Genomic DNA, 26,591 nt, shown 5'->3' on the forward strand with positions numbered 1-26,591 from the left:
AATATACTTTCCAAATTTCTATAATGGGCAGTATTATTAATTTTCATCATAAAAAAATTATATAAGGAAAATTTTAAGATAGCAAATTTAAAGGACAGAAAACTATTAAGAATAGAGGTTTTTAATCTTAAATTGACTGTTTCTCTGCCTAAAACTAAGTCTTTGGAAGTTTTTCCCTCCCCAAAGAGAAATAATGACCATTAAAATCTTATGCTCCCCAACCCACAAAACAAAGGAATTTTCTGGGGGATGCCTGGGTGGCTCAGGGATTAAGTATCTGCCTTCAGTTCAGGATATGATCCCGGGGTCCCGGGACTGAGTCCCACATCGAGCTCCCTGCATGGAGCCTGCTTCTCCCTCTGCCTATGTCTCTGCCTCTCTCTCTCTCCTTGTGTCTCTCATGAATAAATAAATAAAAACTTAAAAAAGAATTTTCTGTTTCATTGCCAATGAAAACTATCAGTTTTTAAGGGTTCCATTTTATGTCCTAGAAGAAGTAATTTCCAAAATATACATAATTCTAAAAAAATGAGATTTTATTGCTTTCTAGCTGGTAAATTCACACAAAAACCATCTCCATCGTATACCTTCATTCATTTTAGAAGTAACCACTCTGGGGTAACTGATTGGCTCTGTTGGTTGAGTATTTGACTCCTGATACCAGTTCAGATCAGGCTCTGCACTCAGCAAGGAGTCAGCTTCTCTCCTCCCTCTCTCCCTGCCCCTCCCCCTACCCGAGAGCATCTGCTCTCTCTCTGTGGAATAAATAAATCTTAAAAAAAAAAAAAAAAAGGAAGAAGCAAAGAAGCAACCACCTGTTGAAAGCATTTATGTGTCCATGTACACACTGCAGTGAGAACCACTCAGTACACACCTCATCGGATCCAAGTTCTAGAGCCCCCTGCTCAGCAGCTGGAAGGGCCTAGAGGCACAGGGACAGTACCAATACTGTCTATCTGAACATGAGTGCTGTTCGGATTGTGGTGGATTTGTGGTGCTGTTGGGAGGGACAAGGGAGTGAACATAAGGTCTGAGAAGGAACTAGCACTCGCCCAGCACAGAGTGGGCACCCATGAAATGGAAGCTCTTTCACACAATTCGCCCATATGCTGAAAGGATGATCAGTAATCACTGCCATTTGTTGAGCAGCTACAATGTACTAAGGTGTCTGACAGCCTCCATTACCTGTATAATGCTCTCGGTAACCTGGAAAATAGTTACTAATCTCCCCATTTTTTAAATGAGGAAATGGAAGCTCAGAAGATTCAAGTACTGTGACAACGTCAGAGAGCAGGGAAGCCAGATTCAAGCTGAGGCCAAAACCAAAGATCATGCTCAGTCCATTCGGCCCCCCAATTTGCATATAACTAACTTACAACAGTTTGGAGAAAGCATGATGAAAAAGAAAATCAACATTTTCTAATATACAAAGGCTAACTCTGGACCATGAGACTTCACCTACCAGTAAGGTTCGAGATCCAGGGCCAAATCAGGTGAAACCTCCCTCATCCGGTAAATCAGGAGGATCTCTGGGCTGGTATCCCTCCCTCCCCGTGGCCATCTGGATCTTGACACCACACCTGATTTTGAGACCCTGTCTGGAGTGTTTGCCAGATGACATTTGAGTGTGCAGGTGCCATCATGACTGGAAAAGACCAGGGAAGCTCCAGGGTGAAGAAAGTCTGTTTCTGCCGGAGTTATAACAGGTAATACTCTCCACCCTAGAAGGGAGGGCCAGCATCATTACAACGTGCGCCTTGTCACCATGCACAGTCAGAACAATATGTGACAATGCTGCCAGGGCGCAGAGAATGCCAGAACAGAAGCAACGCTGAGGACAACAGGGAGCTCAGATTCAAGGATGTCTAACAGAGAAGACAGCTGGGACAGCTAGCGACTGCCTAGTAATGTTATCTGCCATTGACCAGAACTTACTGTCTTCTTAAATTTGATCAACATACATACACTCTCCCATACGGTATTTGCTGACAATGGTTCAATGTTAATGAGGTATATCCAAAAAAAGACTTCACTATAGTTTTTCAGTGTTAATTTCTCCTACTTTGTCTTTACTTTTTAATTAGAAAATACATCCTAATATTAACATCTGCAAATTACCCATCACTCTGCAGGAGCCTAACTTCTTTCCTACTACCTATTTCCGAGAAGAAAAACACTGTAAAATCTAGACGAAAATATTCAAGGTCTGTGTTATTTTGCTTACCTGCATTCTTCAATGAAACAGAAGTTATTTTAACTACTACTGTTGAAAGCCTTAAATATATATGTATTAGTCAAGTTTCCTTTCTTGGTGTTTACTTTTTTGTATCTCCTCTTGGTTTAAAAAAGAATTTAAAGCAGGTACCTCTTTTTCTGACTCCAATGCCCTATGTACATGGACCATGCCGTACTTCTCAAACAAATACCTAGTGCTACATACCAACACGAAATCACCTAGCACCGGAGATTCAAGAGAGAACCAAGAGTTTCTTCTCCTAAGAGCTTGTAAGCTAGTCTAGTAAGCACACAGGGAAAAACAAATATTACAGTCCATTATGATAAAGAGGTATTACAACACTAATTATGACTAATAGTTATTCAGTACTTCCTATGCTCCAAACTGCACCAAGCAAAGATCTTATAAAAGCCCTCATTGCAGTATGTACCACCTGTTAGGGGGACCCTCTATTCTCTGGGGTGTCATGTTTCTCCTAGTAACACATCTGCCTGCCCTACTCTTTCCAATCAGAGGAGGAGCGATTTCACTTAACCTTCTGGGCTTTCTTTAAACCTGCCAGCCTACACCCTATTTCGCTATGTGGGAAGTTTGCTGGGAAACTGTGTTTCTTCTAGGGGAAACCTGCAGACACCCAGCTCTGTCTGCACTGGGGGAGTTATATTTACTTCCAGGAGCAAAGCACTAGGAACTCCGCCGGGCAGCACCTGTAAGTCACAGCTTCCAGGCCAGGTTCTGTCCGTAGGCTGACAATCTGATCCACTGTCTAGCGACTCTTATAAATCTCTCTCTCTTCCTCGCTCTCACTCTCTCTCTCTCTCTCTCTCTCTAGTCTAAATTTGGCAAAAGTGGGTTATTAATGACTAAATCCTAAAACTCTTCAACATTACCTTTGTCTCTACTCCACATACAAGGAAGCTGAAGCATTTCCAGTTTAGAGATTAAAGGACTAGTTTCAGGTTTTCTACCTAAAAAGCAACCCTACCACCATTTTACACTGCTGCCTCTCAACAAGAAAAAAAATACATTTCCCAATTTATAATGCATTAATCTTAAAGTAAAATGACAAAAAGGAAATAGAAGTTAATGCTAAGACAGGTCATCTGCTCCATCATTTGCTGCTGATAAATGATGTTCGGTTAGCTTTAGGAAATGAAACCTAAAAAATACAAATAATCATCAGGTTCATAGTTCATTTATAAATACGTATTAAGCAACTGCTATGTGCCAGGCCTTGTCCCAGATGCTACTGGAAAAAACAAAGTCCCTTCTCATGGAGATTACATTTTAGTAAGAGAAATGGACAGTAAACAAATGAATATATAATACCAAAATGTATAAAATAATGTAAGGTCAATATTTCTAAAAACACAACAGAAACAGAAAATTGACAGGTTTTTTTTCTTTTTAAGATTTTGTTTATTTGCTTTTAGAGAGAGACAGATTAGAAGACAGAGCACAAGTGGGAGGAGGAGCAGAGAGAGAGGGGAAGAGAGAATCTCAAAACTAACTCCTGACTGAGCGCAGAGCCCAATGCCAGACTCGATTTCATGAGTCTGAGAACATGACCTGAGCAGAAATCAAGAGTTGGACGCTTAACCGACTGAGCCACCCAGGCACCCCAAAATGACTACAGTTTCTATTTTCAAATGGGGAGTTCAGAGAAGGCCTCCTCTAGAAGGCCTTGAGCGAGAGAATAAGCTATACAGATACCTTGAGCAGGAATACCAAGTGCAAAGGCCTTGAGGCAGGAACATGCTTCAAATATTAAAAGAACTGTGAGAAGGCCAGTGTAGATGAAACCGAAAGGAGAAAAACCTCTAAGAAATTAGGTTAAACAAGTTGGCAGGGCCCAATCATTGCAGGACTTGGGGCTCTAGTCTCCCCAAGGGACCCTGAGCAAGCACTGGACCTATGACTTGTCCTAAATATCTATCTTCACTTTCTTTAAATTTCCTAAAGTAATATGACAATTTTTGTTTCTTCTTCATGTACAGGTAGAGAACCAAGGAGGAGTGGACTCTCCCTATTATTGTCAGAAACATGAGGCAGGACTCACTGAAAGGAGAACGAAGGAAAAATGGACGCGTCTGTTCAGTTAACCATGACACCTCATTAGAGGTAGTTCAGGGTGACCTCTGAGCATAAGGCAGGCAGATATCCAGCCTCCAGCGTCCCCGGACCATACCATCCAATCCACAACTGGCGTGGTTCCTTTTCATGTTAAAGTCTAACTCACCACCACACAAAGTGGAGTAAGAAACAAGGAGCCTGGAATGAGAACATGTAAGCAAATACCATGAAGACGTTAAGCCTGACACTGAAATTCTAGAAATGCTTTTGAGTAACTGATTTGTTTTAAAAACAAACAAAAAAAAAATGCTGGTAGACTACCAAATGGTTTGGAGGCTTAAAAATTAATTTAGTATCGTTTTTCTAAAAATTGGAACTATCATCCTAAAACCTGAAGGCAATGCAGACATCTGACAAACGCCTGCAGACGTAGGCAGGCACATTGAACAGATCCCTCGTTCTTGCATCAAAGACCTTGCTCAGTCTAGTCGGGGAAACAACCTGGTAAACCAACGCTTACAAAAACAGTGTACAAAAAAAAAAGTCCCTCGCTCAGTGCCAGCCAGAGGCAAGGGATATAAAGAGCCACATACCACCTACGATGGGGCCTCTTCTTAATCCTTCAACCAAGTGGTGGAGGTGGAGGGACAAGGGAAGCACATTCCCAGTTGTGAGTGGACACTCACCCAAGCTGGGCAGCCCTGACAACTTTCCTACGCACAAAACATTCCCACACAGGAGAACAAGACAAGGTAACTTCTTTTTAACTAAGTTCGAACTCATGGCAGTGAGATCAAGACCTGAACCAAGATCAAGAGTCAGATGCTTAAGAGCACCTGGGTGGTTCAGTCGGTTAAGCATCTGCCTTCGGCTCAGATCATGATCCCTGGCACCTAGGATCGAGTCCCACATCAGGCTTCTCGCTCTGCGAGGAGTCTGCTGCTCCCTCTCTCTCTCTGCCTGCTGCTCCCTCTGCTTGTGCGCTCTCACTCTCGCTCTCTCTCTCTCTCTCTCTGTCAAATAAATAAATAAATAATAAAATCTTAAAAAAGAAATGTTTTTAAGTCGGTTGCCTAACCAACTGAGCTGCTCAGGGTGCCCCAAGACAAGGTAACTTCTAAAGGGTGTAAGTGTAGGGATCCCTGGGTGGCGCAGCGGTTTAGCGCCTGCCTTTGGCCCAGGGCGCGATCCTGGAGACCCGGGATCGAATCCCACGTTGGGCTCCCGGTGCATGGAGCCTGCTTCTCCCTCTCCCTGTGTCTCTGCCTCTCTCTCTCTCTCTCTCTCTGTGACTATCATAAATAAAATAAAATAAAATAAATTAAAAAAAAAAAAGGGTGTAAGTATGAAGAAATTTTCAAAAGTGAAAACATGATTAAAAATATTAAAGAAAATAAACTGTGATAATTAAAAGTTCTCATAATTATTTTTTAAAAACCAGTAATTTTGCCTATTGCCTCAAACCTAAGAAATTTATTACTCTAAGGAAATAAACAGGTGTTTGTACCAAATGTATATATAAGGAAGTTTATTGCAAAATGATAACAAAAAACTATATACAACCTGAGGAATAATTAAACTATGTACACCCAAATGTTGGAATATTATATAGGTTTTGGAAAGCGATTTTGTTAAGTTTTTTTTTTTTATTCATTTATTCATGAGAAAAACAGAGAGAAAGAGGCAGAGACACAGGCAGAGGGAGAAGCAGGCTCCATGCAGGGAGCCCGATGTGGGACTCGATCCTTGGACTCCAGGATCACACCCTGAACCAAAGGCAGACGCTCAACCACTGAGCCACCCGGGCATCCCTGGAAAGAAATTTAATAACATTGGAAATGACTCTCAAAATGTTAAGTAAAAATAAAAGGTCACAAAAATTTAATATTTAGGATGCACTCAATTTTGTTTAAATACATAAATGTGTACACATACATACACACACTCATACAGGAGTCAGCAAAAGTAGCCTCTGAGTTGTAAGAATAATGGGTGATTTTCCAATTTTTATCTCTATACTCTGTATCTTACAAATTTTACACAAGGAATTATGTATTACTTTTTAAATCAGATAGAAAATATACAAACTAAGTTCAGCTGCCTATAGTGTACATAATACATCGTTGGTAAAAATACAAATGAAATAAAAATGCACAAATATCAATGAATTTATATGTAATATAAGAAAAATCAGCTCCCAAAGAGCAAAAAAAAAAAAAATATGAAATACCTAATTTCATCCACTCCTCAAGTTACAGATGAACTGAAGTTTGGTTTTGCCCTGCTGACTCAGCCTAAAGCCACTGCTCTGCTTTGGTTTGGATCTTAGCCTGTAAAAAGCCTATTTCCTGGTATCCCTGAATTTTTCACTTATCTCAATTTTATCTCCCGAGATAACCTAACCTATCATTATCTCCAAGCAGCCAAGTAACACCAATAATACAAACAATGCATGTCATTCACATTTATTTTTCATGATGAATATTTACTTTCAAATATATATAGTTAAGCATTATACATTTAACTTGTAAATTCACCTTATAGGATTTTCACATTACTATCTATCAGGTGAGCTATAACTACACATTTCTTACCACAGGAGTAAACTGCTGTTATAATTAATAAGTGCCAAAACTGTTATTTAGTTCCATTCAAGTCATGAAAAATGACCTTTTTTAATGAAAATGCTCTATTTGGGAATTCTACACATCTTCTAAGAATGAATTAAAAACAGAATAATCAGCTCCACCATCTCAATTTCACAAGCAGAAAAACTCTAAACTCACAATAAGAACCACAATGAATCATACACACACAATAAAAATACCTCAGGACTATGAAGAAAAGGGAGGTGTGAATGAGAACTAGGATATCCAAAACATGTTTTGTTCTCGCTAATTAAACCTCAAGTCAACAGTCTTCATAAGAATGTTTAAGAAGAGAATTCCTACTGTTTCAAATCTATGGAGGGAAACAAATGTTTGCCGAAATAATTAGAAGACATTGTCAATCATTTTTAGGAGTTGAAGACAGAGAAACTCTTGAGATTTGCCTGGCTAATATTCAGCTTTAACTTACTGTTGATTTTAACCATTCAACCATTAGACATCTGATCAAAAATGTGACTTGATGGACACAAGATTTAAACACAATCTTAGATGACACATTTCTAGCATTTCACCCATGTTCTTCAGGTATACTCTTTTTTTTCACACCTGAACAATAAGCCAGCTGTGTACAATGAGGCCACTGGGTCGTAAAGAGTGGCATTTGGGGCATGCCCAACGGTTTCTATCATTATCTATCATATCATGATCATTCAAATGTATCATTTATGAGAACATGCTCCATTACTCAATCAGTAATTTTGTTTTTATTATTTCGTACATATTAGTAAATAATAGAGGCAAAAAGCAATAAATCTTCAAACGAGTATGCCAACAATGCAATACTCTTAAGAGAGCAACACTTGGAAACTGAACGTGTAGCTGCAGGGCATCCATCCCAGGAGAGCTACAAGTATTCACGCATAAGCCCATGCATTCCATATTAGAAAATGGAGGGGTACCAAAATCTAATTTACTAAAGTGCAGTTGCTCATCGGCCAACCATGGAAAGAAAGAATGGAATGTCTCCAATGACCTGAAAGGTGACCATGAAGAAATGGGCTTAATCAGAGCATTTCTGGATTATTTCAGAAAGTTTATGGGCCCCAGGATAACAAACTCCCTCACAGCTACAGCTATCCAGAAGTGGAACTGGCCAAATAAAGGAAGCAGGTTCTCCATCACAGAGGTGCTCAAGGAGAAGCCAGACAGCCATCCAGCAGAGACTTCCTAGCGAAGATTTTGTTTCACACGAGCAGTGCCCACCAAAGGTGCAATGGGAGCCATCGTTCATGGAGCGCTTGCTCTGTGGTACAGAAGTGAGGCCCAAGCGACGCACATGGCTTGTGCTTAGTGGCAGAACCACAACCTGAACCCGCGCGGACTCCTGCACCTATGATCTTAACCACTGGAGTCTTAATGCATGAAGCATATTTGCTTTTTAATCAGCGGCATCATGAGCCCCTGCCCTTCTACTCTGACTCCCTGCAGTACCAGGCCTCACACAAAGCCTGACCAGCAACCAGTATTTACTGAAGGAGTGAGCCTGCCCTCCTTTCCTTTGCAAACAGTTTCCTGAAATGCAAGTTGTGCAGCCTCCCTGGGATGACAGGAAAATTCAACCCTCAAGATTCTATCTCCAGCGTTACCTTGCATGGCCAAACCAGCCCTGAGTTACAGCTGTTTTTCCCTAGATGATTCCAGAGTGAGGTGGAGCCTGTCCTGCTCTTACACAGTAGCAGAAGCGTGGCTGGACATGGCTGCCCAGGTAGGTGACATTTACCAGCCCCTAGACCCACTCCCAACCATCCCCTTGCTGTGACCTGTGGCCATGAGACAAAGCTCTAGCAAAAGGAATGTGAGTCACAGTGATATGTATGTGCCACTTCTGGCCAACGACTGACCACTTGGGTTCTCTCTCCTTCTTTCCTGCTGGAGGACTGGAACCGTCCAAGATCTCAAAGTATGGTCGCCAGGGCAGCAGCAGTAACATCACCTGTGAACCCAGTACACTTGAAAAATTGTCAGGCCCCGATCTGGACCCTGTTCATAGGGCACAGCAATGTGTTTCAGCAAGTGTAGCAGAGGATCCTCTGCCACCTCTAGCTTAAGGACGACCACTGCCATACACAAACCAGCCTCAATCAGGCAGATAATAAGGTCCCAGTAGAACAACAATGTGCTGAAAGAAATACGGGTATTTGGATGACCAGGTGGTGCCTAACTATCCACCAGTCTAGGTCATTTGCATCAAACTGATACCTAAGAAAAAAAAACTATCTCAAAGTCACTGACATTATTGGGCTTCTCTGTTGTAGCAGCTTTATCCAAACTAATCCCAACATCTCCTCTGATACTCACGTACATGCTGTAAACATTTGTCAATCTTTCTCTTCGTGCTACACAAGCAGCTCAAGAGCCAGAACCAGCTCTTACTCATCTTCATATCCAGGACCTAATAAACCCCTGGCCTACAACGTACTCAGTAAGCCATATCTACTTACCCTTCTTTCTCTTTCCCACCAAAATGGTGATTCCTAACACCTCAAGTGTTACCATCACCCAGCAACTTTCCTCTTTAAAAAAAAAAAAATGTTCTAGGGCAGCCCTGGTGGCTCAGGGGTTTAGCGCCGCCTACGGCCTAGGGCCTGATCCTGGAGACCTGGGATCGAGTCCCACGTCGGGCTCCCTGCATGGAGCCTGCTTCTCCCTCTGCCTGTGTCTCTGCCTCTCTCTCTCTCTCTCTCTGTGTGTGTGTGTGTGTGTTTCTCACGAATAAATAAATAATGTCTTTTAAAAAAAATGTTCTAAAAGTACGAACATTCGCTGCAGATTACTACCCTCCAACAATTTACAAATTTCCATAGTCACTCTCAGAATGATACCAATTTATCAAAGGTTTATCTCCTACATGACTACTATCTCGTTAACTTGATCCCCAGTTTCAGAGAAGGCTCTGGATTTTGGTCATCGTCCACCGTCCCAGGATAGGACTTACAGTAATACACCACACACTTGGCCTTCCTTTGCTGGGCCGGGCCCTGTTGCACACTGTCTGTTGTCCAAAACAGAAATGGCTAATCTACTTGCTAATCCACGTCACCAACCTAGCCAAGGCACACTGACCTATAGGGCCTTTTTTCGTTTTACAAGAGCTAAAACTTCAATATCATACATCTCCCTAATCTAGAATTAGGAACAAAATAGGCAAGTGCAGTTTAACATTTTCATTGTTTTTCAGAGGTCCTTGTTTTCAATAAAATCAATACAGAAAGGAAAATAATCCAGGACCAGCTTTGGGCATTATTTCAATTTATTCTGTCTTTGCTGAAATGGTCCCAACATCCTTTGGTCTTTAATATTCTGAGGACTTTTTTTTTTTAATCTACTCAAGTGTTGGCTACCAAAATTACTTTCTAAATTACTTTATATCCTATGTGGTAAACTCTGAGTCTGTGCCAAAAACCTTCTTAGAACACTGTATTTCTCCATTAATTTATATTTCCTGTACTTTAAAAAAGAAACCACTTTAGAATGGAATCCTTCCAAGCCATATTGCAAATTGTAACAAATATCCAGTTTGACAATACCCAAAATTCTCTTTCAATTTTGATTAGTTTATCAGAATTTGCATTCAAATCCAATGGAAGGCTGAAGCTCAATTTCTTGATGCCAAATATACCAAGACTTTCTCTTACTATGTGATTTTAAAATATTTTACAAGAACAAAATTATCATCTTAGACTAGGGACTTCTTATCTCCGAAGATACTAAGGATCAGCAAGGGAATCTTCACCCTGCCCTCTACCTTCATCTTCTCAGCTCTACTCAGACACTGAAAGTCTTCGTTATTTCTATTCTTGGTAAGCAGCTAACATGAACAGCTGTGCCAGTCCTAGTATTAGAAAAGGCATGCTAAGACTCACAGTGAAGCAACTGTAGATTAAACTTAAACTCCAAACCCTGAATAGTTATCACAAGACAAAACACACCAGCCAAAATTCAATGTACACTCTAACAAAACTGAAAAAGTGGCAGGGGCTTATACAATCAAATATTTTCAAATATTACTTTATTCCCTATTAGATAGATTCTTTTTTAATGTCACACCCCACAAAACAGCCTGGACAACTTAGATCAATTAATCTAATCTGTAATACTAGATCTGCCTAAAGAATGAAACGATAGTTGTGTAAGATTCCAACCTTCCCTCTTTAAAGGGATATTAACTCTCTGGGGCACCTGGGTGGCACAATCAGTTGGGCATCTAAGCCTTGGTTTTTGCTCAGGTCCGGGACTCACAGTGGTAGGATCAAGCCCCACATCCCACATTCAGCTCCATGCTTGGTGCAGAGTCTGCTTCGAATTCTTTCCCCTTCTGTCTGCCCCTCCCTACTTGTTAGCTCTCTCTAAAATAAATGGATAAAATCTTTTAAAAATAAAAAATAGAGGAATATCAACTTTCAAGATTATTTCCAAGACGTGACCCACTCCCAAGGAAAAGAACTAGTCAGGTGAAACTTAATTTGAAATTCTATTGGCCAATTTAAGGATGAAATTACCAAGTGATGAAATAAAAGAATTACTTCTTCAACTACTGCATGACAGAGATTCTCTAGTCCTGGGTGCTGACTATTGTTACACTCTGGTTGGTTCATGTTCTAGACGGATATACTTCAGAGCAGACTCCCCACCCTCAACTGTAACAGAAACTGCTACATACTTCTTAATGGCCAATAAGCTAAATCTGGCCTACACGTGTTGTTCAAGCTCAAAGAAAGAAAACGTAAGCATATTTTAGCCAAAATTTTAAAAATCGTATTTTCACAAAAATCTAGCATTCCAGCTTCCCTTGAAAAATCAGCTTTGGTAACCATGAGCAAGAGGGAGGGCTTTCCTTTTAGAGTGGACATGGGCTTTCCAGATGGCCATACTGTCCACACCTCATAAAAGGCTGCACCTACATTTATGTTCATTTACATTCCTTGCCCAGTGACCTCTAGACGTCCAAATTTTGAATTTAATTTGGCGTTACTACTTCACCTAACCTGTGACCTGGTCAGCTAAATGGCACCTTCCAATCAACAAAAACTCTCCCAAGGTTTACTCAAAATTTAATGCTGGTCTCAGGCCATTCTCCTTTTATACAATTAATTTCTAGAACTTCATTGCAGGACTTTACATTTATTTTTGAAATTTAATATTGTCAAATTCAATGCATTCAATTCAATCACCACTGAGCACCCACTAGACCTGTGGTTTTGCAAAAAGGCAGAGCCTTTCTCTCCATTCAGTTTTAACAAAATAAGTATCCGTCTGAAACTAATGATACACTGTATGTTAACTGAATTTAAATAAGTTAAAAAAAGAAAAACCTAGGTATCACCTAAGTATCTTTCATGTATGTAGATTTACATATAATTTAGTTTCAAAAAGAAAAGGATTCAGGGCAGCCTGAGTGGCTCAGCAGTTCAGCGCCGCCTTCAGCCCAGGTCGTGATCCTGGGGTCCCGGGATTGAGTCCCACGTTGGGCTCCCTGCATGGAGCCTGCTTCTCCCTCTGCCTGTGTCTCTGCCTCTCTCTGTGTCTCTCATGAATAAATAAATAAATAAAATATTTTTTTAAAAAAGGAAAAGGATTCAGAGTTTGTTTGTATAAGCAGAGAGTTATTTAATACACATATAACTGAGTAACTTAAATATACCTAAAATTACACATTATCTGTAAGTCCAGTCTTCCACAAATACCTAGTTTCACACAGAAATCCTCTAAAAACTAAGTTTCTATGGGGTTGTGGATTAAAATAAAGTATGTGACATTTTGTCCACTGCCTAGACAGGGGCAAGGCGAGCTGGTCAGAGGCCTGCGCCTTCACAGAAAAGTCAGGTCCATCTGTTTGGCAGCTGGGGGTCCCCTGGCTTCCTCAGTCCACAAGGACGCTGGCTGCCAGAGGGGATCCAGTGGTGGCACCTGCTGCTGGCCCGGGCTTCCCTGGATCGGCTGGTCCTGGGCCAGGGGGCATATACCCCAAAGGAGTCCTTCTGGAAGGGGAGAGGGCACAGCACCTGCGGCAGCCCTTTGTTCTTTCTGAATAAAGACAATTACGCAGTCTTCAATTACGCTTTCTTCCCAATCTCTTGATAAAGCCTCTCTTCTCAACCACTCCTAATCTCCCGTATCACCAGACGCTGCAGTCATTTCGCTGAGAATGCTGGTACCTCTCGGGGTTATCTTCGTTTCCTTTGGAACAATCGTCGCAGCCCTCCAAAGTTCTTCTAGGCTTTCCCAATCTCCTTTTAAGTTACCAAAAAAATAGTCAGCCAAAAGGCTTGGTGGAGCTTCCCTGGGAACGACGGGTCGGCTGTACAGGCTTCAGTAAGCCTCACAGGCTGGGGATGCTGGAGGTCACCAAGTCACGGGGGACCTGAACCCCACGTGAGGAGCCCCTGGCCAGCTGGGCTGCAGAGACAAGGAAGCGCGTCACCCAGTGAGGGGCCACCACGGACTTCCCAGCCCCTGGCACCCACCTGCCAGCCCAGAAGGGTGTGGGGGGCGGGGAGGGAAGAAGCCAAGCGGTCCCCGGAAAACGATCCCGGAGTCCCGTGGAGCACAAGTGTACAGGCCCCCTGCCCGCTCCTCGGAGCTCCTCACCCAGACCCTCCACCCCGATCCCGAGCACCGGCTCCCCCTGCTAGCAGTGCTTCTGGAATAGTCTTAAAATCGCTGCTCTAGGCTGCTGCCACTTTCTTCTCCGGATCCGCAGGGCCAGCACACTGTCCAGCACACCGGACGCTCAAATACGGGCACCGGGGACGGCCGCAAATGCACCCCCAGACCCCCGAGCTCACGGGCCGACGCTGTGGCGGCCACCACCTGGGAAAGGCACCTGCGGAGTCCGGGAGCCACCAGCGAGCTTCAGCCGCACCAGGGAGCCACCTCCACCCCGCCAAGCCCACCCCGAGGCGCAGGGCCCACCAGGTGCCCCATTCCAGAGACCAGGACCCTCCCGCCTACCAGATATCTGTGGATGCCAAGGCCACAGCTAGTAAGTGACGGTCACCGGTGCCAATCTGTGCTCTTGGCCGCAGGGGTGCCCTCGTCCCAAGCGCGGCCTAAGTGAGCCAGTGCTGGTCCGAAGCATGAGGAGCACATGTGAGTAAGAGGAGGCCCCGATTCATAGGCAACTGATGGCCCAGCAGGGAGAAAATGAAATAAATGAAATAAAATAAGCAAATGAAATCATCTGGCCAAACCCCCCGAAACCAAACAGGGCTTCCTAGAGTGGGCAGGAAACCACATGTGAGAAGGAGCCCCAGGAAAGGGGGGAGCCCCGAGATGTGCCCATTAACGCCTCCCAAAGACAGATCCGGATGACCGGGGAGCTTCTGCTCCACTCCCACGGAGGGACCAACGGGTGGGAGCCCGGAGCGGAGGGGAGAGGCGGAGCAGGAGGGCTGCAGGGGAAACAGCTTACTCCAAGGCGGAGTCAAAAGACAGGAAAAGCATCGGAAGGAACATCAAGTGACTGAGGACACAGGTACCGCAAGCAGGAGCTGACCGGGCTTGAAACTCCCGCTCCACCACCTGTAGACGTGAGGCCTTGGGCACGCTGTCGCCGGGTCTGGCTGGGGCGGCCGTGCTCTGGATAATATAAGGGAGTGAGCGGCCACACTAAGAGGTTCTCAGCCCGCCGTCCGAGGTTCTCAAAGTAGGGCTGGCAATCGGGGACAGCACCTCTCACCAGGCAGGCCTCATATCCGGGGAGGAGCCCACCTTCTGACTCCTGACACTGTCTATACCTGAGGTCATACACAGTCACGAGAGATAAACAATAGGATTGAAGCGAGGCGTGTACCTCATTCAACAAAAAACGAACGCCATTCCAGGACCATACCACCTGGAGAACACGATGAATTTTATTTTTCCAAATCTTGCGATCCTACTGCTAATAGCACCATAATCCTGTGTTCTATTTTAGAGGCTACACATTAAATAATCAAATACAAACGTTTTAAAAACACATCACATGTTTCTAGCCTTTGAGTTAATATAGAGACTCTTAAAAAGCTCTCTGATGGGGAGTGGGGTTGGGGGTGGGGGTAGGAAAGAGCCTGGTCAAAAACACTAGTTCCCTGGCCCTCATCTCATGCAGGAGGTTCTACGTAGACACTGGGAATCTGTATTTTTAACAACAGCCCCGAGGGACTTTTGATACAAGCGGTCTCAGAGCCACACTTGAAAGCGCACCGCCGCAGGCAGCGTGGAGGCCACGAGGAGTGTGACACAGGCAAGTGACCGATGAGTGCATCTCTTCAAGTCGCCGCTGGACTCGGCTGTTAGTGTTGGAGGCAGCAGACTGACTGCAATGGTTCTAAGAGTGAACAGGAATTAGGAAAATGAAACAGCAAGAATCAACTATTCTTTCAAAATGAATAACTGAGAAAAAGACAGAATGGGGATGTGACAAAACGTTTTTTTTTTATTTGTATTCAGCAGGTCGAGAAATGAGTAAAATTGTAAGATACTTACTAGTAATCATATTGTTGTGGGTATTTAAATGCCCTTCCAGATCCACCCTCCACTTCAATTCTGCGGCCCCAAAGCATCAAGCGCCCTTGAAGGAGACACCAGCAGGAGATGGAGGATGGGAGGGGTGCAAGGGATCATTCACCTCTCCCACCCCCTTCTCAAGGAGGCCTCTGGGAGCAGCCCCCCGGGCTCCCCCTTAGGGTTCTGCTCCATTTCCTCCCAGTCTCTCTAGGCCTAGTGGAGCTGGTCCTGGGGGACTGGGCTCCTCCTTGCTGATTTCCCTAAACCTGCCCTTATCTCAGTAAATAGTTCTTAAGGTCTCCTTGGTTACCTAGTTCAACCTGGCTCCCACCAGAACCCTGCCTGATACATAGATAAGCAGAATAAATGCCGGAACTATATCAAATCCAAAATGTTTCTGTGGTTCAAATAAGAAATCAGTCACTTCGGAGAGGATTCAGAGAAAGATTTATTCGCAAGGTGCATGGGACACAGAATTGGAAGAATGGTTAGGATTCTGATAAGCCCAGAAAGAAGAAGGCGTGCATGCTGGCGCCTATTCGGATCTCCTGAATCCTGATTCTACCTTTCACACACTAGTGATCCTCGCCCTCCTTTTCCACACCCTACATATTTACCAAAGCTGGGCTTCAGGCTAGACCCATGTCATCCTTAAAATCATGAAATGATCCCTCTCGCAAGGACTGTGGTTATGGCTTGTTTTATTTTAAAGAAATCTTATCAAGTTCTCTCATTGTGGAATCTCACCTGTTAACTGCAGGCAAAAGCTGTGTGTGTGTGAGTCGTTTTGATGACTTCCCTGGAAAGTCAGCCCTGATGGACCCCCCCATAAACAGAGACTAGGGTTATTTGTACCTCTCAAGGCAGGGCCAACACAGGAAGTTTTAAAGCAGGGGACAAAAGAACTCTTGAAGCTGTAAAGAGGCAGAAAAACCACTTCTGACTCCAAATTCAAAACTAGATTTTTTAATCCTAATTTAATCACTGTGTGGGCATATGACTGAACCTCAACCTCCTATTTCCCTTCCTAAAAAAGGAAGTCCTAAAGATGAAAACTGGAATACATATGAACAGATGTTAACTTACATACAGTTCCTAACGCGTGGAGAGGAAAGGTGTAACAAACATACGAGGAGCCAGGCGCTTTACAGAGACTTTATGTGTTTTAATCTTCACAATAATCTACAAGTAGGTGTTATTTATTATTTGTTTTACAGATGAGGAGACTGGGGCTTGAAGAAAAACAGTAATCTGCCAAAGAGCACAGGGCTGGCGGAGTCTGGCTGCAGACCCAATCGTGCCTCTGCCACCCCACCACCACACTACTACTTCCTACAGATAAAGGGACAGAATTCAGGGAAACCAGCGTTAACTGCAATTTTCAGGGCATGTGGTTATTTTGCTTAGCTGCTTCAGATTAAAGAAAGGCAGTTTCAATTCTCATTGTTGCAAACTTCTTCAAAATTTATTAGTCCATTTTTCCTCCCTCAAGTTTTTATTTATATTCCCTCCAACTCAGTCCAGAAAGAATTTGGGGCAGCTTCTTCAGCTAATGAAACAAACACAGGATCATGGAATTTTAAAACTAAGCACAACACACATTTTACACAGAAGGGAACTCATTTATGTAAAGTGACATATCTAAAATTAGTTAACTGACAGGGCCTAAAATACAGATTCAAGATTCCTAGTTCCATATGCCTTCCTTATTAAAAGGAATCTTCCACAGCAGATTGTCTCAGTATTTTCTGGGTTCTCGTGATGAAGACTGATGCTCATTACGGGTGTAAAAGTAGACAGGACAGACAAATGAGTTAAATATTTATGTCCTAAACCTAAAGCGTTCAAGTGGCAGCTTTAAAATAAAATCAATCCTTGATTTGCTTGTTTCGTTGTTACTCACCTTCTTCCCCCTAAAAGTCGTATTCTTACAAAGGCCCAATGCTGAAAACTCCACTTATTTCTTCATCTATAAAATGGGGTTCATCATAGCACAGAACTATGGGAGGATTAAATAAGCTAATATTTGAAACTACTCTTTTCCCAGACATATTCCTTCACTCCATTGGATGCCTATATCGTACAGTGGGAAAAATATAGAGAAAAGGTCAATCAACAAATTGACCAAAAACAAAACAGGATTTTATAAGCCTCCATTCACACTTCTTTCTCTCTTACAGATACACAGAGTTTTCTCTATTCCAACAATTACCACCAGAACTTCAGTATTTGGTAAGTTCTTTATCTCCACTATCTCCCCCCAAAATATACTGGCAATCCAGATCTACAACAGTGATCTGCCAAAATTATTTGCCACATGTTAAGACTATAAGTTAAAATTGACCTCTTACTCAAATCGTTAATACCATAATACGTATGACATATATATAACATATATACATCCAGCTAAAATATATCAGACCTTGAATCTCATCTGACTTCACAAGGTATTGTGAGGCTCAATTACATCATACAATGCTGTGAAAGAGATCTGTAAACTGTAAGGTGTCACCCACTGTAATGATGACCTGACTTTGCAGGATTAGCTGCAACAGGTCATCTTCCTTCCCCCACCCATCGTTTTCTTCCTCCTCTAAACTTTTCAAAATATCTGAGTCTCCCTCTTGTCCTCTCTCCACCCAAATAGCTCCATCACTAAACCGATGGCCCTGTCTCCAAATGGGACCGTGTGATGGGGCCAACTGGCTGCCAAGAATGCCACCCTGGATACCCCATCGCTGGGGATATTTTACCATAGCTGCTCTGGGGCTACCAGAGCAGACTCAGTCTGGTAACCCAGAGTGAAGTCAATCAAATGTAGCAGAACATATGATATGATGAGATTTAAAAAAATAAAAATAAAAAACTCTAAAAAATAGTTTGATCTGGGACATGTAATCATTCTCACTTTGGGGGTCTTTTAAAAATTCACCGCATCAGCGCTTAATAAAGAACACAATTATATTCAGTGACATCTGATGATTTCTCCACAGTATGTCCGGCCCTCTTCTTGGCACAGCTCTCCCTCAGTCCTAACTCAAAATCCACGCTCCATCCACACCTTTCACGATAACCACCCTAGAAATAAAGTCACCTGGAATCCAAGGCCTAGAAAGGGGCAACATCAGAGGCTTAAAGTATCATTTACCCTCACTCCATACTGGAGCTAATACTTTTATTTAAATGTAAGGCATGCTGAGAAATACTATGGTTACCTCAAGGTCACTTTGCAATTCTCAGGATTAACCAACTCAGGAGTCTAAGGCAAGATCTGCCCCTTTGCTTTGCCTGGTCTCACTGCAAAACATTTCTCCTTCTCTCTTACCTTACAGCCTGCAATGTACATTTGTATACTCCATACAGACAAGTATTTTCTATCATTTTGTAAATTCTATGCTCACTCTTGTGCAAGAGTTCAACTATTTCTCTGGCCCCACAGTCTTTTTCTTCCTCTGACATTAAACACCTGCTTTTATAATTTCCTAAATTTGCGAAACACTGTTAATTAGCACATACCAAATTAACATACTAACAAGTTATATTTTTACACTTTTCATTTCCTGATTTGTCTTTTTCCTGTTGAATCACACTATTTGATTACAAGTAATTCTTAGGCTTCCTCTCAACTTGGACTCAATTATTTACATGTTAGAAAAATTAATTTCTATTTTGCTCAATCTTTTTTTTTTATTTTTTTTTATTTTTTATTTATTTATGATAGTCACACAGAGAGAGAGAGAGAGAGAGAGGCAGAGACATAGGCAGAGGGAGAAGCAGGCTCCATGCACCGGAAGCCCGACGTGGGATTCGATCCCGGGTCTCCAGGATCGCACCCTGGGCCAAAGGCAGGCGCCAAACCGCTGCGCCACCCAGGGATCCCTATTTTGCTCAATCTTAATGATTAAATGACTCTTTACCCAATCTACAACATGAGTTTTTAATTATTCCAAGAGTTTTCTCAGCAAAAAAGTCGATTTTTTTGTACTTCAAATTAATAGTTTATTATCACTATAAAAAGTTAAGCATGTGTGGTTATTAATCCAACATCTTCAGATTAGCTTAGAGAAGAGGAAACAACTCAAAATACAACTGGCTGCAAAAATTGAGAGTAGTCCCCAGAGAAAGAAAGTTGTCCAAGATACCAAATCAGGACCTACAGGTAATAAAAAGGAAAGTCAAAATCTCTAGTCCTGTCACCCTTCCTTGAGATTCCTGTTTATTTCAGTACTGAGAAGAGCTTGCTCTGGATTGCTGAGATATTTACAAGAGTTCATTAATACTACATCACTTTAAAAAGTTATAAGCATTATATAATTAAAAGGTATTAGCAGAGTAAAAAAAAAAAAAAAAACACATCATGGTAGGCGGAGCAAGAAAGAATACACCTGTTCCCTAAAATTAATGAAAAGTTATATAGTGACAGATGGCAACTACACTTATCTGGTGAGCACTGTGTAATGTACAGAATTGTCCAATCACTATGTTGTACACGTGAAACTAATAGAGCACTGTATGCCAACTACACCTCAACTAAAAAGAAAAAAGTTTGGGGCCTAGCTTCCCATCATCAAAAAAAATTTTAAACAGATGCCTATCCTGCATCCCTGCCATTTGCTGCTACCGTGGCAGCAACCTACTTAAGTCAGTAGTGTAATACACTAAAAGGTCATACTGTACTTCAGTTTGGAAAAGTGAGAATCCTCCACAGGGCCAAGAAGATTTAAAAAAAAAAAAAAAACCCTAGGTTCTCATCAGTTTATTAATAAACAGAGAGGACTACTTTCTTAGAGTACATGATTAATTTCACGGCTCGTATTTCATTAGCATGACAGCGTTAGAACTGTTGCTCAAGATTTGCAGAGCATAGGTACTTTACCAGGAATCAAAAATCAGGACTGAAATAGAAATAAGGGATTCAGGTCCAAACAGAAGGCAGAAATTTTTATATACTCAGGCACACTTCAGTCTTTAAAAAAAAAAAAAAAACAGTCGCGCACAAAGCAAGTTAATGTCATAATGTCAGGCCCAGGAGTGGTTTCCCATCTTGCTGCTATGAAACCGAGTCTGGACACAGAGGAATCCTGTCTTATAAATGAAATCCCTGATGACATGACAGCAACACTCCCAAGGAAAGGAACCAGGATCCCTTGCAAAGTACAACCCCTTCTGGATGGAGTACACCTGAAATACTTCTAAGCAAAAATTTCAGTTAATCACCTCTAGCCTGGGGCTAGGGCAATTCTCCAGCTCCGCCGCCCCCTTCCCCAACCACTACCCTAAATGTCACTCGGAGAAATTACTTCCAAACTTTTTTCTCCACAAAAATGGCGCTGCTTTTGCCATCACAATCCTGTTTATTTCTTTAACAACCCTGAGGCCTTTCGCACACACTCGGGCTGGCCTCCCTTGAAATACCCCCTTCCCTAAAGCGGGTCCGGTTGTTTCTTCGAGGGGGCGGGAGAGAGGAGGGGGTAAGGGTGCCTTCTCGCCAACAAGGTTGCAACTTTCTCAGCTGGAAATCCTGGGATGATTACCTCGCTCTGACTTCCCTCGCTAACCTCTGCCTTCCCCGCAAACTGTTGCCTCTCGTTCAACAAGCCGCACTTGAACGCAAACTGTCCCAGGGCGCAGGTCGGGGCGCCCGGAGCCGGCCTCCCCCGCGCCTCGCTCGCGCGCCCGGGGCCCCCTCTCCTCCGAGGCACGTCCGATGCGGCTGCCCCGAGGGGCACACTCGGTGACACGCGCGCGGGGGGCACGGGCACCCCGGCCTCCCCGCGCCGCGCACCCCGGTGCCCGCACGCTCTGCGAGCGGCCCCGGGACGCCGGGTCGCGGGGTCCGGGCGCGGCTGCGGCGGGCAGCAGGGCCGAGCATGCACGCGCGCACGTCGGTGCCCGGAGCCCCCCCGGGCTGCACGGGCACGGCCGGGATGGGGGCTGGGTGGGCACGGCGGGGAGGGGCGGCTGGCGCGAGGTGGCGCGCGGACAATAACAGGCGGGTCGCCCCCTCCCCGGCAGGCTCGCGCGCGGATGGCACCCGGCCCGGGAGGGGGCGGCGAGGGCGCGCCGCCGGCAGGGCCGCCGCGGGTACCTGGTCGATGGGCAGCTGCACGGCGTTGCTGAGGGGCTGCAGCAGGGTGGAGCCCGTGGTGCTGGTGGTGGCCATGGCCGGCCTGGCGCTCCGCCCGCCGCGCTCCGGCCGCCCGCGCCCGCTCGCCCGCGCGCCGAGCCGGGCGACGCCGAGGATGGGGATGCAGCCGGCGCGCCTGCCCCCTGGCCGCCCGCGGTGTGAGCGGCGCGGGGCGGGGCCGGGGAGGGGCCGGGGGCGGTGACCGGCCCGGCCCGCCCCCCGGCGCCCCCGCGCGCCCGCGCCCCCGCCCGCGCCCCCGCGCCCGCCCCGCGCCCCCGGCCGCCCGCGCCCGCGCCCGCGCCCGCCCCGCCCCGCCCCGCCCCCTGACTTCCAGCAGCTTCCAGCGCCCCCTCCCCACCTCGCGCGCCCTCGCGCCAGACAGCCCCGCCGCCCAATCGCGGCGCGGCGCCTCGACGCCCGCAGCCAATCAGAGGGCGCGGGCCGCGCCGCGCCCCGCCCCCCTCCCGGGCCTCGGCGAGGGCCCGCGGGGCGGCGGGGCTGCGGCCGGGGCTGTTGGCGGGCGCCCCGCGCGGCGGGAGTGCGGGGCTTCGGCCCTCGCCGCGTCCTCCGTGCGTCGCGACAGCCGGGGGCAGCCTCGCTTCCCGGGAGGAAGCCCTGACAACAGAGCGGGGACGAGGCGGCCGCCAGACAAAGGGGCGACGTGCGGGTCGCCGTCGAGCCAGCGCTGGGCGAAGTTGGGGCCCGCGGGGAGGCCGCCGCCGGGAACGCGACCTGGATGAGGCGTCCCTCCGCCCTGAAGCCAGCTCCCATCGTGTGTGCCTCGGGCCGCGCCCACGACCCCTGGCCGTGCAGCTGGAGCCCGGTCAGGACACCCCACCCCGCACCCCCGGAGGACCGTCGCCCGCCCCGGCCCCGCTGGGTGCAGTCTCCGCGCACCTGCCCGCCGCCCGCCTGCTGGTCTGGAGGTGATGGGGATGTCTGAGCTGTCTGTCCAGACTTCATAAAAGTGAACCATTTGAGTCCCTTGAAAATGCAAGTGTCAGTTTTTGTCTGCAGGACTCGGATTCCTGGAAGAGAGTACCAGGGAAAGCGCAACCGGCAACGATTTAGCAATCCGAAATTTGGGGTGGAAACAGCAAATGGTTAATGGGAGTTCAGCCACAGGTTACACAGTGCTTTGAAGGCCTGAAGGGTATCGATGTCCACACCAAACCAAACCGTGGGCCATGAGTACCATTACCACCCGCAAGTCAGACGGAGACCCAGAGAAGTGCTGCAAGGTGCCACAAGAGCACAGCTAACAGCGCAGAAAGGACTGAGATCCAAGTAGTCTACTTTTATCTTTGAAACACGAGGCCCTCTTCTTCCTCATCTTTTTTTTTTTTTTTTAAGATTTTATTTATTTATGCATGAGAGACACACAGAGCGAGGCAGAGACATAGAGAAGCAGGCTTCCCACAGGGAACCCCACGTGGTACTCCATACCAGGACGGGGGATCACGACCTGAGCCAAAGGCAGACCTCAACCACTGAGCCACCCAGGTGCCCCCTCTTCCTGACCCTTAAACCTACTCCAGAAATTCTCATCAGCTGTCAGGGGCTCCGTTGACTAGACCATCTCCTAGAGTCTTGGATGATGAGACAGCACAGATATGAATATATGCGCCTCTAAATCCCCTAGACCTCACTCATCGCTCTGGAAAGGAGGCAGTTGAGCTAGAGGTTCAATCCTTTTCTCCCTAGCAATCCTTTGTTGTTGGGTTAGCTTAATCCTAACAACCAAACTGACTAAAGGACAGAAGGAAAAAGCAAAATGTCTGGGAGTTCGTTCTCCCTGGAGTAGTGTTCCCATGGGAGTTGTAATCAATTAGAGAGCGAACCTGTTCAATGGGCTGCTCATTAAAATATACCAGTAATCTGGAGCTCTCTATTAATATAATGTTAAAAAATATTCCTTTTCTGCACTGTGAGGAATCGTAGAGAAAGCTTACAGGTATCTGAGCACACAAACTGATGGAAAAATTAAAATACCATTTAAAAAACTCAAAAGGTGGGTGTTGGGAACATATTGCAACCTAAATAAAGTAGCATCCAGATACAGCCTCAGGTCTAGAACAAATAATGTCTACAAAAAGGAGTTTCCTTAGACTGAATTTTTATCTTAGTAGGACATGATACACCTCTATTTGGGGTGGCCACATATCTACAATAGGGAGGACTTTAGCCATCTGGAAAATTTGGCTGTCAGAGTTGTAAAGCTATAGGTAAAATACAGTGTAATACTAATACTTACATTTTGGAGTCAGACCTGGGTTTTCAGCTGTGTCTGCCTTTGATTAGCTGCAAAATCTTGGGCTACTTAACCTTTCTAAGCCTCAGATTCCCGTGTATGAAAATGAGGATAATAATAGCACCAAAACCATGGGTTATGAGGTTATAAAAGCTTACCTAAATGAAGAGTTCAGAGCTGTGCCTGGTGTATGGTAAAACTTAAGAACTCTTCATTACCAGCCAAGAAATGTAATTCTGAAAATGGAAACTAGTTTTTCATATTAAAAACACTACCCCTTCATGTTTTTAATGAAGAAACTGAGGCCTGTATCTTGAGCTAATAACTGTGATGATAGCGGAAATTTGGTGCAGGCCTTCCACCCACTGTCTGCTAATTAGACTAGAATGCTCTTACACTGTGATGAAGGGGGAAATAATTGAACTAATTATATATAATGCCTCACTGTCCTACCTCAGATCACATCCATCCTGTAAGAGTGATTCTCACATTCTTAATTCTTAAAAAGAAAAAAAAAATTGAGTACTTGCTATGCCCATGAACTTTGTGGGGTGCTATAATCGAAAAAAGAAAACAGTCATCCACAAAACAGAGAATAAAGTGCTGTAAGGAAAGTTCCAAATAAGATCCTTTTTCTAATGTTAAAATCAAAAGAACATGTCCAGAAAGACCCGAATTTTAGTCCTGACGTTTCCACTAAATAACTGTGAACTTGAGAAATCTGCTTAACTTTACTGTGCCTCAACTTTCTCGTTGTTAAACTGGATCATATAACTTCCTCCTACCTTACAGGAGTATTCTATGAACGTGAAATTAACAATAGGCTTACTTATTTTTAAGGTACGAGTAGTATTTGCGTTAGAGACAAGAACTCACATGGAAGAGGTTTCCGTATAGCAACTGCATTTTAACAAGAGTTGCTCAGACCAAGTTGTAAGAGCACTGAGCAGAGTTCACATATAATAAAATGACTGTCTACCTTGCTCTTCCCTCCTAAAACGGTAGTTAGTAGTTAAAGATTGCTAACATAAGCTTATTTTTAACTTTGAAAAAACCACGCAAAAGAAATGAATAATCTGCCAAGCTGCTTTTGTTTCATAAAAATGATATGTGTCATGAAAGGAGAGTTCTTAGGCAAGCATTCTGCCCGTTATGTGCTCTTTTATCTTAGAATAATTTGGATGATGAAGGGCATTAGATCATACAAGTAATAAAAGCCCCACTTAACTAATTGGCATCTTTAAGCACTTAAAACTAACCCTAACAGACCAAAAAAATGACATTCAGGAAGTCACCCTTTAAGACCTAACATGCTTCAGTTAGGACATCACAAAGTACGCTGAACACGAGGTAACAAACACAGGAAACCGTAAAGGTAGAAGACCTGCATTGAAGTCCTGGCTCCGCTGTTTTCTGGCTCTGCCACTTACGAGGCCCTATAACAGCGAACAAATTGCTTTGGTTTCCTCCGTGTACACATTAGATTTAGAAACTAATCTCACAGTGACTTCTCTGCCGAAAATTATATGATTCCCAAGGATTTCTAGATTTTTTTTCTGTCTCCCTAAGCCTACCTTCAGTCTAGGTTTATGTGACTAGGAGCTGCACACAAAACTATTACTCACCAGTTTGAGAATAGCATTGCTCTGGTTTCAGAACTACCTCTAATTTATCTCTAATCAGACCTTCTTCTTCAAGAAGTCTATGATTTTCAGCAACCCGTGATGACTTCTGAGTTATATCTGTGCATCATCTCGGGGAAACATTCCACCTTCCTCATAGATTTATTCAGCTCTTTCACCTTTAGATGAAAGAGTAAAGTCTCAATAAAAAAAGAACAGCACCTTAGTGCTTATTTTTTATAAGTATGATGTCTGAAAACTTTGATCCTTATATAGAAGCGGTTACAAACCCTCATGCTTCCACACGTTTGCATAATGGCATTTGTGTCCAAATTATGAAACACATTAAATGTAAGTCATAATTCCCACCCCAGATTTCATCATAATTACCATCACCCTGAGGAACACTGACTGCATCTACTTGGGGTACCATGCTGGGCAAGAAGGCCTCATTTTCTCAGTTCTGCTTAATATTTCAGGTTCTTTTCTTGTTTACCTGTAATTATAAGAGTTCCCTTCTTTAGATATGTTGACATATCACTGCTCTTCTAAATAGTCTAGTCTGACTAGCGGAGTTGCCAGCTCCGCAACAAAGAGAGAGCCTTTGGTGGTTCTCCAGCCCACCACGTTCTGTGTAAGTCCCCCAGAGGCCTAACACTTTGAGCAAATTTCCTTCTTCGTGGGTAAATGTGTCAAAGAACATATTGTGTTGTAGGTATTTTCTGCTCAAACCCTTCCTCCATTTCTGTCATTTTTCAGATGCTGGGTTTTGCTTCACAGATTACAATACTGATGCTAGAGCCCGAGGCAGTAAAGAATTAGGAATGAGAATCATCTCTACATATAAAGTCTGTGGTTACCACATCTAACCTAGTTTGCTTGTCAAAGGACTTGCTCTTCTGGACAGATGACTCTTCTGGTTAAACATAAGGTACATGCTAAGGAATGCCTTGTAATCAGATGGTGGCCTGGTTTCGATTTCATCAAATTATATTTCAATTTATTTTCCATTTGAAAGCTGATAGCTATTCTCTGTTATTTGTGTTTTTAGAAGTCAATTCTGACCTAGGCTTTAAATACTGAATACCACGAGAGAGTTCCTATTAAAATCACATTAGAGGGCACC

At 44.3% G+C, this 26,591-nt stretch overlaps 1 protein-coding gene and 2 long non-coding RNA genes across 17 annotated transcripts in view; 1 reads left to right on the top strand and 2 right to left on the bottom strand.

Annotated features, from left to right (window-relative positions):
• MBOAT2 (membrane bound O-acyltransferase domain containing 2) overlaps positions 1 to 25,662 on the bottom strand; it is a 126,226-nt gene extending 100,564 nt beyond the window's left edge. Inside the window, exon 1 of one of the 5 annotated variants that reach the window (XM_038560729.1) lies at positions 25,469 to 25,662. Coding sequence is in view for 1 of the 5 variants with exons in the window: in XM_038560725.1 (XP_038416653.1) it covers positions 21,554 to 21,628 (75 nt within the window). In the remaining 4 variants the exon portion in view is untranslated. Of the gene's footprint in view, positions 1 to 20,999; positions 21,121 to 21,553; positions 21,681 to 25,468 lie in introns of those variants that run through there. The other 4 variants (XM_038560726.1, XM_038560725.1, XM_038560730.1 and 1 more) reach the window with 4 other exon arrangements.
• On the bottom strand, positions 12,526 to 19,230 carry LOC119869712. 4 transcript variants are annotated; one of them, XR_005372042.1, is made up of 3 exons: positions 15,445 to 19,230; positions 13,930 to 15,286; positions 12,526 to 13,374 (listed from the first exon to the last, which is right to left on the bottom strand). It is a non-coding gene; the product is annotated as an uncharacterized LOC119869712 (long non-coding RNA). The 4 variants fall into 4 exon arrangements; XR_005372044.1 differs by having other exon boundaries at positions 12,532 to 13,374; positions 13,930 to 14,714; positions 15,163 to 19,225; XR_005372041.1 differs by having other exon boundaries at positions 12,539 to 13,374; positions 13,930 to 14,099; positions 14,390 to 19,167.
• The window catches only part of LOC102152159, a 30,369-nt gene continuing 26,092 nt past the window's right edge, over positions 22,315 to 26,591 (top strand). The window contains exons 1-2 of one of the 8 annotated variants that reach the window (XR_005372040.1): positions 22,315 to 22,879; positions 26,225 to 26,396. This is a non-coding gene — a long non-coding RNA (uncharacterized LOC102152159). The other 7 variants (XR_005372039.1, XR_005372033.1, XR_005372038.1 and 4 more) reach the window with 7 other exon arrangements.

The sequence above is a fragment of the Canis lupus genome, chromosome 17 (genome assembly GCF_011100685.1).
Source record: "Canis lupus familiaris isolate Mischka breed German Shepherd chromosome 17, alternate assembly UU_Cfam_GSD_1.0, whole genome shotgun sequence".
NCBI classification, from domain to species: domain Eukaryota; kingdom Metazoa; phylum Chordata; class Mammalia; order Carnivora; family Canidae; genus Canis; species Canis lupus.